Below are 19273 nucleotides of genomic sequence, written 5' to 3' on the forward strand. Positions count from 1 at the left end.
AGGTGCTCGGCGGGGGGAATTTATTTCCAGGCCGTCTCGCGCTGCCACTTTGTTATTACATAGAGGTCCCAAATGCATGTGCTTCTGTAGAGTAACGGCAGGGAATAGAAAAACTTTGGAGTATCGAGGAATTCGTTCTATGGAAGTTTGTTATAGGCAGGTTTAACTGTAAATAGCCGGTGTCCTTGACCCATAGTTCAGGTTTCAATGGCCAACAACTCTGCTTGTCGCTGTCGTCGTGCTTTGACTGTTGTTTTCCTGGGCAGAAGTTAGCCCAATAGTCTCATTTGTGAATCAGTTTTGGCACTGTCTGGCTCTTCAATGTCACTGCAGCGTGACTATCATGATTCGTAAAATATTGCATCTGTGGTTTGTCTCTTGTAATCAGCCAATATATTCAACAGACAGCTGCTGTTAAAAATATTCAACGGGAAATCTTTGCCTTTAAAAAAAAAACAACCTTAGCCTCCATAAGGGTTTAAGCTCGTGACTTTTTGTTTACGAGCCATCTGTGCTAGCCACTGCACTGTGCCGTTCCATCAATCATCGCAACATCGCAACATTCTTGCGTACGATTTCCCAGCACCAACGTTTACAATCGAGAACACAAAAAATCATCCAGTCCAGTTGCGCTTCTTTTTTACCTGTTCATATGTTCCCAGAAAACACTATCTTTTGGCACAACACTCTGTACATTGCCAAATTGCAATTGTATTGTAAGTTTTCTGGCTGCTAAATCCCATATTAACAATATTTTTGTTGGCATTGTTCGTGCAACAATGCTGGCATCCTATTTTCGCGTCGCTGACCAGCTTGATTTCTTTTCGGTTCCGAGTCGCCATCTTAAACTGCGACACAATAGGAAAATGACAATGCACTCTTTGAGCCGCACAGGCCCCTCTAGCTCCGCATGCTTCGGCGTCTCGTGTAACACTGATTCGCACAATGCTTTGTATTCTTTGATTTCAACCACTGTTATGCCTGCAAAACTTTCTAATACCTTTTCCACTTATAAAATTTTTTTCCTTGCGTTTTTTTTTCCAAAACGTATGAATGAAGTTCTACTGTATGAGGAGCATGTTGTGGAGCTGATTGTGTGTAAGGTCAACAACAAAATTTTACGGAAGAAGAGATTTGAGGAAACGCTGAACATCTGCACAGCCTCGCCATGCAGCCTAATATTTGCATTTACAGCCTCTACCAGTATACATGGACTACATTGTCGTGTTTGGTTTTACTGGCTGCTGTTACAGGGTGCTGGGAAATTAAAATTTTTTTGAGACCTGTGGTCTGCATACTTCTATGGTGGATTGTACATGTATTGAGGCAGTTAAACAAGCACAGTAATTGGCACATTCATTACGGAGGACCAGAGCATGTTTTGCAGTCATCGGAGTTCTATGTGCTACAGTGAAATTACATGCCAAAACCATGATCTGGTTGTGAGGCGTGTCATAGTGAGGGACAACGTTTTAATTTTGACCACCAGAAGTTCAATAAGCCTGCATCCAATGTATGGTACAGGAGTGTTTTTTTTTACATTGCGCTGCTCTTGGAATGCAACTGCGTCGCCGGAATTGAACCCATGACCTCATGTTCGATCAGCCGTGCATCGCCACAAGACTTACTGTGGCGGTTCTGAGCTACAGCGCTCTCTACTTGTATAGTGATACTACATATATCTATGCATCAGTTATAATGATGAGTCAACTTGAGAGTATTAGGGCTATGAGGAAAAAAACCATATGTAATGACATGTTCACCGCATATCAGATATAACGATCAAAATTTTCCCCCTTAAACTAACGATGCCGACACAGGGCGAAAAGTTTGCCTATGCGAGTTTGTATCTGCCACCATTACTGTACAGTGCGTCCCACCACCCGCCCACGCGGCGATCGTGACATCCACAAAGGGTGTCGTGACTCAGCGTGCCACAAGATGGCTCCAGCTGCTTTGCGTCTGTGTCGCCCACGGTTGTGCTCTGCCTGTCCAAAGAGAAGATAGCGATAGGGAGGGAAAAAAACAGCGCAGCTGCGTTTGCCCTTTCTACAATCTCCCTCTGGGCGAGTGCTGAAATGCACCGCAGAAGCAGCAAGCCCAGTTAGAAGATGGCGCCAACAAAGCCCAAGGCTGTGCCACTTAAACGAAGCTGAAAATTTTGCAAGACTCTGAATGTTAGCTCGCGCCGTTGATGATACCGACGATTCTGAAAACCGGGAGCACCGCGATCCTGAAAGCTGGAACCAGTGGCTGCGCCTATCAACGGAAAAGGCAGGTTTTGTTCAGCAGGGCGAAACCCCCCAATGGGTGGAACCAACATGGTGGAAGCCGCTGACATCATGGAGCTGACTGACTGACTATGGAAGAGGCGGTGCTTAAATGTAGGACTTTCTGAGTTCACACAGTGGGGCCTTGTTCTGCAAAGAGATTTCCGACAGACGGCGGCGTTGTGTGACGGATGTGTGTGACGGACGTGTGTGACGTGTGGCGTTGTGTGACAGCAGCGGCAGTGATGATGAGATTGACAGGGGCTCGTTTGGCACCGACCTCAATGTTCACGCAAAGTATGCTGTCGTCAATCAAGTCACTCGTTGATTTCACACAAGCTAAATTATTGCCGCCAGCGTTAGCGCAGCAGCTGAATGCGATGCAGTTGTGAATCTGAAACTCCCGTGAAAGGAAGTGCAGATTTGGGACTATTTGAGTGCGCCTAACGCTTGATCTGCTGCTTAGAGGTACAAATAACTTTTTTCACAGCCTACTTTCTGCAATCTATATTTTTTTTAGCGTAAGTGGCAACTTTGATTTCGGAACTACAAAGGTGTATTCGGCAGCTTTTTTCTTTCTGGCAATCCAGATATAGTGATAGGTTGTAACGATTGTATTTTTCGTTGTTCTGTGTATTGTTATAATAATAAGTGGACAGCACTGTACAATGAAAAACAGGTTTCTTTGTGTGTACAGCAATAAAGTACAGCAACACTTGTGAGTGGAGTGACAGGAAATGAGCAGTCTACACATTGTAGTACCATTTGTATATAGAAGTCCCTAAAGAAAATGCTCATGACGTACCACACGACAGTTTCATGTTCTGCGTTGTGCTTTTCGCTGTGATCGAGTTACAGGTTGCATTCATACTCATTGCAGCGGTTTGGCTTTGCTAACCTCACAGTTTCCTTGCATTCTCTTTTTTTTTTCACCAGGTTTACAATTACAAGTCCAAGGCGATGCGCTCGTCGAGATATCCTAACCTTCTAGAGAACCTTGAAATTGAAGATCCTGATGTGACCAACTGCCTTATTGATCAGGTGATTGTCACAATGACCCATAGTTTTTCTCTTGCATGACTGCTTTCTTCCATACCCTAGGGGTAGGTGGGTGTAATGGTGGCAGTATTCTGCCTGTTTCTTGCTGTATCAGGTTCGTTTGTACAAGAAAGCTTACATGTCTGTCAAAACTGTTGTTTTGGTTATACTGTGGTTCTGCTTATAGTGCAGAAATTCGTAACTCTGGTGACTTACATTATAAGCAGTGTATGCTGTAGTAGAAAAGAAAGACTGCAACAAGCACACCCCTCCAGCACTGACAAAATGGCTGTCATCTATGTTGTAGAACACTAAGACTGAATCAATGTCACTTTCGAGGTGCCGAAGAAGTGCCGACATCTATGTAGTAAAACAAAAAAAGAGAGAAATAACTGCTGATTTTAAATGCTAACAATGCTGCTGGCTATGCAGTAGAACAAAAAAAGAAACTAAGTGAACATGCTTAACTAGCTTAAATAACTATGAAAACAGTATTATTGTCATTGACGAGCTGAGCTTGTCCAAAGCAAAATTAACCAGGATCGCTTTGACTAGCTGGACTCGACCGCAACAATTAAGGGGTTTATACTTGACCTTGTGATCTTGCAGAGGTCGTTGGAGAAGATTGCGCTCATCGACACCAACAATGAGGCACGAAACGTCATGATGAATGCTACAACCATCCCGCCAAATTGCTCGGAGGCCTTCACTGCACAGGGCGATCAGTTGTTCCCGGTGCCCGATTTCCGCTACTACTCTTCCAACAAGCAGCGGGCCGAATTGCTAAAGGAGAACGTGGATGACCAGATTCGGTGGGTGCCTTTCCTTTGGTACTCTGCTGGTTGTTGATTTTATTCAGGCACTGCTTGTACCATTGTACACGCCATGGTAACACTTCAAAATTTGAAGTGCCAAATGACGATAATGGTCTTGACAGGAATACTGACATGATGTCTAACTTGTCATATTTTTTTCTGGGCCGCACAACAAGCAATGCTACGAAAAATGTTGGGCATAATTCCAAGAGACAGGAACAGAGCAGTTTGGATTAAAGAGCAAAGAGTTAGCTTGGCATGCATAGGGCTGATGATTGCTTATCTACTAGAGCTACAGAATGTGTGCCAAGAGAAGGGAAGTGCAGTCGATGATGGCTGAGAATGAGGTGGTATGATGAAATCTCAATATTTGCAGGTATTAGATGGCGTCAGCTGGGGCAAGACAGTGGTAATTGGAAATCGCTGGGAAAGGCCTTCGTCCTGCTGTGGAAATAAATAGGCTGATGATACTGCTGAGGTTTTATGGTAACTTAAAGTTCAAACCCCAGAAAGAAGTAGTGGCAAGGGGTCATGTCCTGTACTAATTACTATGATATTGTACTTATTCAATTATAAGCCGTGGCAAGGGTGCAGTTGGAGGCCTAATACAAAAAGAAGCTTAAGTATGCACACTGTCATGAGGCATCATAAAGAAGTCGGCATATTATCACTCGGCTAGGTTATCCCGAAATGCTGAATTGCTAAAACAGTGAGAACGCAAAATAATGGCCATGAAGTTTTAGAGGAAGGGAGCTTCAAGACCTTATAGTGTGGCTTCATGGTATCGTGGCACCCGCTGCCGTCTAGTCTTACTATAAGGCGAAATTCTTGTGTAAGAGGACGACTGGCTTCAAGGCTAGCGATTCTGGGGAAAAAAACCTCTCCTTATATTCGAATAATTACAGTACTTTATTCTGCAAACCAGTTTTAGTTTCGTTCCCCAGGTAGTGGATGCATCATGATATTGGCTGGTTCTCTCCATTTCAGCAATTGCTGTGTGGAAGAAACGCACAGCGTTCTTGTTTATTATTGCAACAGCAATTACATGGATACTCCAGGCAAATTTGTGCCATCGGCATCGCCGTGAGGTTCTTTCTGAAGTCCAGGTGCGATGCAGTCGCAGCCATATGCTGTAGGTGGGAGGGGAAGCGTGCGAGGGTGAGCCAAGAAGGATGTTGGCTTGATTTCCCACATGTGAGGGAGGAGGGTGGGGAGGATGTGCATCACCCTCTCGCATGCATAAGTGGGGAAGTGGGGAGGTGTTTGTGCGCTAAGGAGGTGGGCAGGTCAGCGTGCTTTTCCTCTCCTACTGTGGCCATGGCTGCACTTAGCACGGCGTAGCGCAGCTGCATGTGCCCTATTTTGGTGTTAATCTGTGATGGGTGTGTAGAAACAGAAGGCCCACTAAGAGATTACTGCATTGATGTTGCGGCTACCATCGTCGAGCCTATATGCCTGATGGCACTAGTCCAATTTCTTCTTCCACTGTGGGGCTCTGAGTACTGTCCACTACAGGTGCGAAGGCGAGACAACCCAAGATGATGATAGCTGATGGCTTCATATGCACTGTGTTCTCGCATGCCTAGTTCACATTGAAGCGACTGGCAGTGTAAAAGGAAATTTGCTTGCGCTCGCCACTGCTGTTATTCTATCACGTCACCATTGTGACGGCGAGTGTCCATAGTCATTGAGTGAGATGTGTTCATGTTAGCCTGTGTGTGTGCGTGACATCGTGCCTGCTAATTTGGTAAGCGAATGTTTGCAGCAGTTTTATGGCCCTATAAAATTATTAACCTTACTTCATATAGCTGTCTATTAATTTGCTGTTGCAGTCAATGCTTTGCCTTTAGAGTGAAACTGCCACTTTTTTTTTATTGGCAATGTCATCACACCTAGCTTTATTGCTGCCCATTGGCAAAAACTTTGCTCTGTGTAATAACACCATGTTAATGTTGATGGTGCCAGGTCCTGCGTTAGAGACCAACGTTAACATCAAATTAAAATATCTTGTTGCACAAGCTTCATACTTGCTAAAAACGATCCTCTTACATGCGAAAAAAAAAGGAACAAACAAATTTACTCATCTTCTATTCTTTGCACTCAGTGTAAACATTATATAACAAACCCCTTTTTGAGAAAGACAGCTTTTCTCACAATTCGTATAAGTCTTCTACAATATTCTCTTAATACAGGAAAGCAAAACAAATGTAAACTACAAGTGCCCAATCTCAGCAGCACCCTGTAAGATGAGCCGAGGGGCGGGATGTATTCCTGGTAGTCAAAGCAATAGAAACTGCGGCGTGGACGATTAGGGCTAATCCTGGGTGATATTGGTCGAAATTGGTACCATGAATACATCTCAGGCTTGAGGGTTAAAGGGTTAGCATTGTTTGTGCTTTTACCCTTTCTTCTAGGGAGAAGAAAGCAGAGCTTGCAGATGCGGAGAGAAGACTGAAAGAGTTGGACTCCGTATGCGCTGACAATCGAGCTGAGCTGCTGCAAAGCCAGAAGGAGGCACGTCGCCTGACAACCCAGCTGGAATCGCTGAGGCGTGAGGAAGTCCAGGTGTCCTCTAAGATCCGTGAGCTGGCGAGCGTGGAGGAGCCTGAGCCAACAAATGTTTCCATGCTGGTGAGTACCCACGCCACATATGCGAGTCAGGGAGCAATTGAAAACTGACTCTGCTCTTTCTTTCTTTTGTTTTTTTCTTCTTTTATTTCTTTCTTTTATATTTGCATGTTGTCCAGTGACTCGGGCTGTTTTCCGTCAGGCAAAACCTGGAATTTCAAGGAAATTTGTCAGTTCAGGAAAATTCGGGGAATGTTCATTTCAGTTGTGCTGAATAGGGAAGAATAGTGCCTACACAGTTGCTGACCGATAAATTGTACTCTATCGGAACAGCCGAAAAGTTTGAATAATCGGCAGCCTGAAATATGAATTTTGCTGGAAATTAAGGGACTTTGTCTCACGAGTAACAGCTTGTCGGTGCATTACTGTGCGCACGTGTGATTGCCTGCAATCTGGTCAGTCCGTATTTCGACCATTGTCACGCCGTCACTACAGGTCGACAAAAGTACAGTCAACGCCTGCACCCTATTTCCGTTTCCTGGTATTGACCACGCTATATATTTCTTTTATGAAGTGGCGGCAGGTTACATTCAGGTGCGCTTTCATTTTCTTACTTCAAGCCCTCAAAAATTAAGCGCGTGTTAGAATCTGGTGAATACTGTATGTAGGATCTTGCAGTCAGGCTACCACTGCTGCTTCATTGATGCCACCAGGAATAAGAGATCTCTGTTGAAGCCCTTGTTGCCTGCTTTGAAGAGGCAGTAGAAATATCGGTGTAGTTCAGGGCAAAAATCTGTGATTCTAATGACGAAGGCATAGATATTGCTGTTCCAGTGCATGTTCCTGTTTTGGACCTGACGACAAGAGATGCAGAGTCTGCAGCACTATTTTGAACGCCAGGGCTGGGCAGAATTATCGGAAATTTTCTTGCTAACGAACACGTCCTTGCACAAATGAAGCTCTGATGTAGCTCCAATAGCCATGAAACTACAATATGCAAAGTGCAGTAGTACCTTGTTTTTGCTTTTACATTCCTTGCTGTGGGCACCGCAACTGTCTCGCTCGAGGTGCACACCTGAACTACTCCAAAGCGCAAGCGCACGTAAACGACACTGTCCCGAAAGTGCCAAGTGCAACCATGTGGCATCCCCACGAGTACAGAGGTTACATTTCTCCGCGCACCTAGCTATTATAGCCGCCGAAAGAAGTGCGAAAGAAAGGTGTGTGCAGAAAGAAGGGCAAAAGGAGCAAAAGGAGCCTCCGTTGCTAGGCGACACTTGCCTGGGCAGAGCACGCGCTCACAAAACCCGATGCATCGTCGCCTCCGAAATAGATTGAAAGGCAATTATCTCCTGTGTTTTCTTTTTTATTGAGCGCAGTCCCAGGTTTTCTGAACCCACGCATTGCGGCATCCGCTTTCTACACCTTGTCGTCCGCTAGCCTACTGTTTCTGCTGCCGTGGAGGGCACACAGAAATCTAAGGAATTCCAGATTTCTGAATATTAATTCGTAGTTCTGAGGCATTGTTAACATGACATGAAAACTTATAACGATTGTTATTCTGAAATGTTCTGTATTCCAAAGTTTGTAGTGCTGAAATATTTGTACATTGAAATCATAAGAAGTGAACTGGGAAATCCTGAAAAGATCGCTAATCTGAAAAGTTTGTTGATGTGGTGTTCGTAGTTTTCGCTGTAATATAATTTTTGGTGACATTTATGTCCTTCACCTAATTGAAAATTTGGATGAATGGAACACTTATTTTTCTGTCCCTTCAAGTTCCGTGTAAGCGGAGTCTACCGTATAATTACAAAATTTCATGTCTGTACTCTTTTAACCTTGCTCACATGGCATGTTTGCACACCTGCTGTTAAGGGACACAAGCAGTTGGGCATACAAAGGAATTTAATCAGAGTGTGAAGCTTTGAGTATGCAAAGCCGCATGGGTGTGCCATTTCTAAAACTTCCAATTACCCCTGAACTTTGCTAAGAGCAGCAGAACACCGTGACCGTTTAGCCTCTGAAATGAAAAGAAACTGTATTGTCTTTTGCAGGAAGAACTGCTGCAAAAGTTGGTAGGCGAGATCACGGGTGTGAATGAGGAGCTGACTGAGCTGAAGGAGCAGCAAATCGAACTTCGTGCGAAGCTCAAGGCCAAGGCGGCAAAGATCAGGGAGATCGAGGCAGGCCGCACTAAGCTGCTCAAAGAGAGCAACGACATCAAGGTAATGGAGCACTTTTATTGCTTTGTTGTTTTGAATGTCGACACTAGTATACTGCAGTTTTTCGTGCTGGTTTCCGTGGAAGCTCAAAGGAACAGCCCTAATGGCAATATGATCCAACCTCGATATTATAAATGTAGATGTGATATAGTTGCTGATGGATTTTTCGCACTCCAAAAATTCGGACTTGGTGAATATGCCAGACTTCATAAATGCACCATCAGGGTTCTCAAAGAGCGAATGCATTTTTGTGTCTGATTTTTCGGACGATGTAAGACCCCATAGTTTGATTTTCCAGGCTAAATAGCTTGTTTTGAGCCGTGCTACTCGATCATGGGTGTCGCCGTGTTGGATTTCCTGCTGGCTTAGCCAGGCTTGGCTTCCAGTGGCTTACTCTGTAGCCTTCAAGATAGGGAGGTGCACGCTTTCAGTAGAGAGCGTGCGACATCCTTTTGTCTCGGAGGCCGTGCCCGCTCTTCCTTGGCCGACAAAGTTTTCTTGTTTCTTTCTTTTTTTAGTCGGCACTATTGTCATAATCACTTAATGGGAGACACTGGTCTCTTAAACTTAAAAACAAATTTGTATCATGTACAAGAAAAACTTTCAGGCAAAGTATACTTTAGCCTGCTAGATACAGATATGAAATCTATTTCTCCTTTGAAGTAGTTTTTTAGATATTTAATATCTTACAATTTGCCCAACGATTTTACCATTGAATATCCAAGAAAAATTTATACGCGCATATTCTAGAACAATTGGAGATTTCATTTCATTTTCATTTCATTTATTTTATCCTCAAGGTATATAGTGCATTATAGAGGGGAGGGGCTAAAAGAATACAAAGTAAACATCGGTAAAAGTAACTCAAACAAAATAAATAACAGCAGTAATAATTCCAAATGTTGAGTTGACATCCGATAACAAACAGAGGTACAAAAGATACAAATACAAATGCGATGTACACAATGGTAAAGAGGTTCGAAAAACATATTATGTACAGTAGATTTACAAAATGCATTGTTAACATTTTGATCATGATGCTGATGAAAACGCTGCAATGGAGAAAAGTACATACACATAGGCAAGACAAATGGTAAGTATATTACAAAAGTTCGTTTTTGAGTGTGTTTCTAAGCGTAAATGGATTAATTATACCTGTTAATGAAGGGGATAAGCTGTTCCAGTCTTTGCTAGTCATTGGTAAGAATGAATTCGCGCCCATGATAGTACTGAAATGCGATATGCTTTCTGATTATGATCACGGCGAGAAGAAATCGAAGGTGCTGGCCCAATCCAAAGAGTGTGTAAAAAGGTGTTATGATAGTAGATTTTGTGAAAAAGAGAAATGCGTGAGTATTTTCGGCGGTCGGATAAGAGAGGCAGGTTTAATTAACATTTCATGTGTGTTACGCTTGCTGTTTGATTGAAGTTATTTAAAATAAAATGGGCTGAGCGGTTTTGTATAGCTTCCAGCATGTGTATTAGTGTTGAATGCCAGGGATCCCATATTGATGAAGCATACCTAAGTTGCAAGCGAACGTAAGTGGTATACAGTAATTGTTTTAAGGATAATGGTGCGTGAGAAAAATTTCGGTGCAGGTACCCTAAAGTGCGGTTAGCTTTGGACACTATAATATCAATATGCAATTTCCAAGACAAATTGTTATGCTCACTCCTAAATAACGATACGAGGTCACACATTCGAGTGATATATCAGTGAGAGAATAATTAGGAGAACTAGAGTTAGTACGAGAACCCCTCATAGTTTTGCACTTCTTAATGTCAAGTTGCATTTTCCACGTGCTGCACCAATCGGTTATTTTATTCAAGTCAGTTTGCAGAGCAGTTACATCAGTTATTGAAAATTTTGCGGTATATCACACAATCGTCTGCAAATAAACATATCTTTGATGGAATATTAGTTGGTAAGTCATTAATGTATATAAGAAACAAAAGTGGGCCCAGGACAGATCCTTGAGGGACGGCTGAGCCGACAGGGGCTAAAGAGGAATTAGATTCAGTAGCAGAAACAAACAACACACGATGTAAGAAAGGTACAGAACCAATTAAGTAGTGTAGGGTCCATGCTTAAAAGGCTTAGTAGTATGTGTAAGAGCAGAGCATGACACATGTCATCAAATGCCTTAGCGAAATCCAAAAATATACAGTCCGTCGTGAAGCCTGTGTCAAGGTTAGAGTGTAAATCAATTGTGAATGTTAGAAGCTATGTTTCACAAGAGTTTTTTTCTAAACCCATGCTGGTGAGGAGTAAAGAAATTATTGTCGTCAAGGAAGTTAATGAGATACGTGTAAATTACATGTTCCATAATTTTACAAGGTACTGAGGTAAGAGAAATTGGTCTATAATTAAAAAGATTATGAATGTCACCTGATTTTTGTATGGGAAAGATTTTTCATGTTTTCCAAGCCAGTGGAAGCATGCAAGAGTTATGATTGCGAGAATAGATATTGCAATATGACAGACAAATATTCAACTGTGCTAATTAAGAATTTGGTGGTGATTTCATCGACACCGCAGGAAGAAGTAATTTTCAAATTTTTGATGATTTTTTAAATTCCTATTGCATCAAATATAATAGGGTCCATAGGAGGAAAGTTACAGCCCTATAGGATGGGATGTTTGTTGTTAGGTACGGGAGACGAAAATGATTGCACAAACGCACTGTTCAAGACGTCTGCGCAAAGATAGCTGGAAACCTGACTACAAGACTGTGTTAATGCAGTCTTATTTTCACGTTTGCATTTTACTATGCTCCAAAAGCGTTTTGGATTGGTTTTTAGTAGTAATGGCAGGGTTTTGTTAAAAAACGTGTGCTTAGTATTTTTAGCAGTAATTGAGTAGTTAGAGGCAGCGTTTTTATATCAAGCCAATGTGCAGGCTTTTTTGTCCGTTTAGCATGGCAAATAAGGTCTCTTCCTATTTGAGAGCATATTAAGGAACCTATTATACCAGGGTGCTTGATTATGAGAATAAACACGCTGGAATGGAACATGCTGATGGATTAGTTCTAAAATTTTATTCTTGAACATACACCAATTTCTTTCAACTGATCATTCAAAAAACTGCGGTAAGAAATCATCAAGAAATGAACATAGGCTTGAGTTTATGGCAGAAAAATTGGCTCTTTTGAAGTTTCTGATTGTCTTTAGTTGTTTGCATTGATAGTGCTGGGGGAATGTAAGCGTGAAGTGCAAAATGTCGTGATCACTGAAACCAGGTAAGTGAGTTATCGATGAGGCGTTGTTGGGTGAAGATGTGAGCACCAGATCAAGTAGTGAGGTTGAGTGCCGAGTTATTCGCGTTGGTGACATGACCATTTGTGAGAAACCGAAGTCAGAACAAAGTGTAATGAACTCATTACATTCAGTAGATGAGGGGTCAGAAAACGGAGTGATGTGGGACCAACGATGTTTGGAAAATTAGTCGCCCATTAGATATATTGGCACTCCAGGGTAGCGTATTGTTATCTGGTTCAAGTTGTCATTCAGGTCATTGCAAAAAGAGAAAGCACTTGAGGGTGATCGGTAACAAGCTCCTATTAGTAGTTTTTAAAATTTTATTGTGAGGCAGCACCAGATGATTTCTAAATCTGAAACAACCGGCACACAAAAGTCCTCAAATCGGTCACTGATTGCAAGAAGCACACCACCAGCCTACTTTCCCATGCGATCGCTACGAAAAACAGCGTATTTATTTCTGCAAAAAAAATATAACTGAGTTGGCCACCGTAGATGACAGCCAGGTTTCAGTTAACGCAATAGTGTTAGCGTCACAGTCATCAATAATGGCACACAGTTCGTCCCTCTTTGGCTGAAGACTACGCATGTTCGAGAAAAGCACTGAGCAAGAACACAGCTGAGAACCGCCTCCCTATTCGTTCCCCTATATTTCTTTCAATGGGAATTCACACCCAGAGCGAAGAGTACGAGGGCTGAGGCCGTTCTGTTTGCTATCGAAAGCTTCTATTCCAGTTACGGTATTATGAGCCTCATTGTAAACATACGTTTTTCCACCGATAGTCAATTTATTGTAATGCAACTTGAATTACTTTTTTGTGTTTTTTCCAAATTCAATCAACTTTTTGCGGCAGTGTCTTGTTGCCGGGCAGTAATCTTTGCTTACGGATATATATATTTTTTTTTCATCCTTTAGAACTTGGCGCTTGGAAAGGACTAAGTCCTTACTTTTGTATGTCTCAAATTTTACTATTAGTGGCCGTGCTTTCCATGTGGCAAATCGCCCTATTCTGTGCACTCTGGCTATATTGTTACTTGAAATATCCACTTTTAGAGTATCGGAGAAAATTTTCAGTATTTTTTCTACCGACTTGGAATACGCTTCATCAGTGGAGTCAGGCACATCGTAGGACAAGTTATTCCGGCGAGCGCGATCTTTGGCGTCATTTAGTCTTGAGAGGAGTATGTGTGTGTGCTTTTCAACGCGGACTCGGAATCCCGCACGTCGTCGAGGCCTGTCTGCTTCTGCATTAGGCCTAATGAGCTAGACAGTGTGGCTAATGATGCAAACCATCCCAAAAATCTTGTCGCCAATACGTTCCTGCGGGCAGCTCACCTGGGATCAGTCGCAGAATCACGTGTAGGGGTCAGATTGATGGTCTGTGGTCGACCAACAGGCAACTACTGCGAGCACGTGTGTCAAGTTTGTTTGTGTGCTTGCATGTGGGTACAGAGCTCCCACCTGCATGCGTACACATGGAACTCGCATATTCGATGCGATCAGCGTGCCTTCTAATGGCTGGTCGGCCCAATCTTCACACATGCTCTCGTGCTTTCCATGCGCACTGCTGTCATAGTTTTCTCTGTCTGCGTTGTGCTAATTGTTTTGATCCGTAATTGTAATAATCCGTAATCCGTAATTGTTTTGATCCATGCATGAGGGTACAGAGCTCCCACCTGCATGCTTACACATGGAACTCGCATATTCGATGCGATTAGCGTGCCTTCCAATGGCTGATCGGCCCAATCTTCACACATGCTCTTGTGCTTTCCATACGCGCTGCTGTCGTAGTTCTCTCTGTCTGCGTCGTGCTAATTGTTTTGATCCGTACTGTCGACCTGGGTGAACCTTGCACCAATGGAAATTGTGAGCCGTGGGAGCGGTGCACATGTTAAGAGGCACTGACCACATCCAGGTCATTTATCGAAAGTACCAATATTCAAAAAGGGGAATTTTCGAGAAATGGAATATGAGATATTCGATTTGCAAATCGAATTATTTGAGCGTTCTCCATTTGATTCGAAATGGAATATCCGTATATTTGCACACCCCTACCGTAAGTGGTCATCACGAATATCAGCTTTCTGTGAGTATATGCTTACAATGAATATTGCATATAACAAGATTGCTCTCATGTTAGATTTGATTGTTATAAGGAGGCTTGACTATATAATGAAGGATTTGACGGGTTATTGAATATAAAAGAAATCTAAAATACTTTTGCCAATACCAGCATGTTTCGAATATATGCTTATAACAAATATTAGATGTAGTGAAGGTGTCTTCGAATGTGACAGAGGTTTCTTGTGAGGAGGTCAATTGAGCAACTCTAATGGCCTACTTGTAGATTTGTGGGAATGTCAATTTTTCGGTTTGAAGTCAGTTTGAAGCAAATAGTAATATAGTGTCAAATAGTTTGACTAGTTGTGGGATTTGCATAAAATATTAACTGAACAGTCAGGAGTTGACAAAGCTCTAAATAGATGAAAGTAAGGGAAGCAGGGGGTGAGTGTTCTTTAGTTGAAAAGATGGAAACGGTTTCATCTAGTGAAACAGTTTATACAGTTGATCCTGGATACATCAAAATCTGATACTGTATCGAATTGTTGCCCGTATTTGAGAGTCGTAACATCCCCTTGGAGATCTCCCGCATAAGTAAACAGTGTACCACAGTGAAATCTCGATGTAACAAACTTCAGGGGATCGTGGCAAATTGTTCGTTATTTTGATAGGTCGTTAGAATGAAAGCCCCGAAATTAACCATTCCACAGATCAGCCCATCAGTTGTCCCAGTATGATGAACCAATGAAAACGTCGCTGCTAACTCTCGGCCCGCGCTGTTGCTTCTTTCTCCACAGATTCCACTGCCATGCGTCACCAAAGCATCGTTATAGTAGTAAGAGCGACATGCACGCAAAAGAGACACTGACGCGAAGGAAACCACTGAAAAGCTCTTGTCTACAAAGGGCAATGTTTCTTTTCGTTTGTTTGTTTTTCACATTCCTTGCCATGGACACCGTAGCTGTCCCATTTAAGCACAGGTGAACTATTTCAGAGTACAAGCACATGTAAACAAAACCGTCTGGAAAGTACGACCGTGTGGCATCCCCACGGGCACAGGGGTTACATTTCACCGCACACGTAACTGGTACAGCTGCAGAAAGAAGCACGAAAGAAACGTTTGTGCACAGAAAGGCCAGCGAGAAAAGGAGGTGACGCACCGCCATTGCTAGGCGACATTTGTCTGGGCGGAGTACGCGCTAGCAAAACCTGATGCATCGTTGCCTTCGCAATAGACAAAAAAAAAAAAATTCCCTCCCACGTTTTTTTTCTCTGGTGCCGTCTCAGGGTCTCCGAGCTCATACGACGCAGCATTCACTTTCTGCACCTTGTTGTCTGCTAGCCCACTGTTCTGGTTGCCGTGGTGAAAATCTAAGAATCTGCAGATTTCGGAACAATAATTCTTTGTACTGAGGTGCTGCGAACATGCCACGAAAACTGAATAACGATTATTCTGAAATGTTCGGTATTCCAAAGCTTGTAGTACTGGAATATCTTACATTGAAACTATAAGCATGCAGCAGGGGATTTCTGAAAGATTTCTAAAGGGTGCGTTAATCTGAAAAGTTTGTTAATGTGGTATTCATAGTAATGAGATTTCACTGGATGCGTGTATCGTTCATTCACTGGCACATTTGTTATACAGTCACCGACTGATTTTACGGACCTGATGGGGACTGAAAAATAGTCTGAAAAATCAAACAGTTAACCCTTTGAGGGTCGATTTTTTTCGCCACATGCGACCACCCAGGCTCGATATTTTTTATTGCACATTTAAATTCTTCAGAGGGAGCTATTTCGAAAAAATTTACTGTAATTTTTCTAGGGTGACCGTAAAGTGAGAAAAAAATGTTTGGCGTTGGCATATATGGACTGTTTATTCATGAAAAACAATAAAAGATAGCAAATAAAGTTGTAAGAATTTAAAAAATTGGCGCATTGTTATACACAATGTGCACACGAGAAAAATACACAAGAAGAATGCGCACACGAAAATTTTTTGCAAGTCTCCAATGTTCCTCTTGCACTAATACTCCTTCAGCGTGTGGTAGTTCTTGAAGCATGGCTCCACGCGGAGCGGTTTGTTGCACTCAGCGCACATGTACCTAGTGTCATTGCGATGTTTTTGCTGCCGAGTGGTGTTGGCGCATACGTGGCACCTCCTCTGGGTACTGCTTCCCTGAGCAGCCGTGGGAGGCAACTTCGGAATAAAGTGCCAAAAAAGGAAACGCATGCACGGCGGCATCCTTCGTATGCGGACCCCTGTGAGCAACAACAGAGCGAGTAACAGGCGGTCACCCTTTGAGTGACAAGAACGAGATAGCCATCAGTTTTGCGAGCGAAAGAAGCCGAAACCGCATGCGGAACAAAACTGAAACTAACCGCCGCGCGCCCGCGAGCGCGCCAATGCGCGAGCGGTAGCAGACGCGCCGGAGCAAAAAAAAAAAAACTATACAACGAAAACTGAAAGAGAGAGACGCGAGAAAAAAATTCCATGTATTCCCACATAGTGGCACCACATGCCAGGCAAGAAAAAGTTAGGAAATTAGCGCGCGTTTTAAACGTACAGACGGTGCCGTAAATATACGGCGTCGACCATTTTCGGACCTGTTCGCGGCGCCGTATATTTACGGCATCGACCCTCAATGGGTTAAAAAGAACTTCTTCCACCAAAAAATACAATTTATTAGGCTTAGAGGGGCTTAAAAAAAGCTCTAATAATGCACTGCTTAGATTTGTGCAAGAGTGATGTCCTCATGCACAATCGACCAGAGTATCAACGCGTTGGTGATCTCTGCCGACGGAGTTCGCCATGGATATTCGGAGAAAGGAGCCATGTTTCTTCGTACCACTTGTCTCTTGTGAAAGCATAGGAGAGGGCGCTGATCACACAAATGTAAAACTACATACACAAAGATGCGACGTCTCCGAAACATACCTGCTCAATGGACACGCCACATGCAAATTAGCAACAGAAAAAAAAAAAATACCCAGATCTTGTATTGAGTGATTATGTCGCTAGTGCTCACAGAAAAGAAATAAAAAAGTGCCATCCCCTGGATTGCTTTGTCAGCCAAGGAAGAGCGGGCATGGCCTCCGAGACTGGAAGATGCAGTGCGCACTTTATTGATAGTGTGTGCCTCCCAAACTTAGTGGCTGTAAAGTGGGCCACTGGAAGCCAAGCCTACCCAGCGAACAATCCAACTTGGCAGCCTCTAAGATTGGGTAGCGTGGCTCGGAATGAGCGATTTAGTCCTGAAAATTGAACTTTTGGGCCTAAATTCGTCTGAAAAATAGGTTGCAAAAATGCATTAGCTCTATGGCAACCCTGACGGTGCATGTAGGTAGTCCAGAATATCCAGTCGAATTTTCGGAATCCAAAAAAATCCATCTGCAACTAGTATTAAATGCTGCACCACACCGTTGCAAAAGTGTTTTTCATAATGAGTGTGTGGTTACATCTGACGTCATTGAAGATAATAATTTTGACTAAACAGCACTGTTTTGGTAGACGCTGAGCAAGATATGTGTCGCATCAAGCAGCTGTTTTCGATAGAGTGCGGTTAAACTCGACTCATTTGACTGTTGGCCTGGTGGTCATTAAGGCTGCCTACATAGCAGCGCCTACTCCGTCATGAAGTCGATAGACTATTGAACTGAAGGTGAAGGCCTTCAAAATGCCCCTGTGAGAACAGCATTAGTGAAGCTCACTTCACCGCTGAAGGACCTTTGAATTGATGTAGACGTAAAGAAAGGCTCGACAGTTGGAGCTGTTGTAGGGACCTGTTTTGCTTCGAGAATGAAAATTGTTGTTGCATTTTGTGTTTTTATTGCAGACAAAGTTGCTCGAAGCAGACGCACAGTTGCAGAAGGATAAAAGTCAGAGGGAAAGCCTGAAGGAAGAAAAGAAAGCCATCGAGCAGAGGCAGTCGGCCTCGGAGCAGCAGCTCAAGGCTGTCAGCCTGCAGCTGAAGGTAAGCATTGGCCAAGGTGCTTGATTACTCTTTCATTTGCAGTTTCATCCGCAACTATACACTCTTGACTTTCTTGATGCTTCGTTTCGTACATGGCAAGCATTGCTGCTGAATTACGCGAGTGCAGTTAGATAAGTCTCGCTCCACATATTTCACAGCGCAGTAGTTCTTGATCTCTGCCACATTCTACGGAATAACTAGTTCATGTACAGTGCAGTCCACCTATAACATTATCTAGAAGAATGAAAAATCCTATCGTTACAACTGATCATCGCTATATCTGTAGTGCTGCAAAAAAAATTATGAAAAAGAAGGTGCCGTACATACCTTCGTAGCTCCAAGAGCAAATTTGCCACATACAATAAAACATTTCATCTTGCAAAAAGTAGGCTGTGAAAAATGAAACCTTTATATCTCTAAACAGGATTTCAAGCGTTAGGCATGCTGGAATGGTCGGGAATCTGCACTTCTTTCGCAGAGGTTCGCAACTGCAGTGTGAATCGCATCCAGCAGCTTCGCGAACACTGGTGGCTATAATTTAGCGTGCATGAAATCAGTGAGCGACTCTATCGACGACAGTTCGCCTTTTTTTAACATTGGGGTCGGTGTCGTAGACGTGCCACTGTGAATCTTGTTGTTACTGCTGCTGCTGTCATCGCCTCCATTGCACAACGTCGCCGTGTGTCGCAACAATAGCCCCATCGGAGATTCTTCGCAGAACGAGGCAGTGCTGTCTCCACTCAGAAACTCCTGCATTGAAGCACCACCACCTGTAGTAATGTGCTCCCAGAGTTCAGTAATGTCATCGGCTGCTACCGTGTTGATTTCACACATGGGAAGTTTCGCCCACGTGCGTAAGCCCGCCATTTTCGGTGATCGGCATGGTCACTGGTTCCAGCCTTCATGATGGTGACGCGAGCTCGTGCTATGAGCCTTACAAAATTACAAAATGTGATGCCACAGCTTTGCACTTTGTCGGTACACCTGTCACTGCTTCCGTGGCGAATTTCCGCGCTCGCTGAGGGAGAGAGGGAGATTGTAGAAAGGGGGCACTAGCGCGATTCGC

The 19273-nt window shown here is 43.3% G+C and overlaps 1 protein-coding gene across 1 annotated transcript in view; it reads left to right on the forward strand.

Moving 5' to 3' along the window:
* LOC142557047 (structural maintenance of chromosomes protein 6-like) overlaps positions 1-19273 on the forward strand; it is a 100900-nt gene that overhangs the window by 47996 nt on the left and 33631 nt on the right. The window contains exons 13-17 of the mRNA XM_075668594.1: positions 3207-3311; positions 3918-4120; positions 6538-6754; positions 8746-8916; positions 18070-18207. Coding sequence (XP_075524709.1) covers positions 3207-3311; positions 3918-4120; positions 6538-6754; positions 8746-8916; positions 18070-18207 — 834 coding nt within the window. The remainder of the gene's footprint in view (positions 1-3206; positions 3312-3917; positions 4121-6537; positions 6755-8745; positions 8917-18069; positions 18208-19273) is intronic.

This window comes from Dermacentor variabilis, chromosome 9, assembly GCF_050947875.1.
Source record: "Dermacentor variabilis isolate Ectoservices chromosome 9, ASM5094787v1, whole genome shotgun sequence".
Classification (NCBI taxonomy): Eukaryota; Metazoa; Arthropoda; class Arachnida; order Ixodida; family Ixodidae; genus Dermacentor; species Dermacentor variabilis.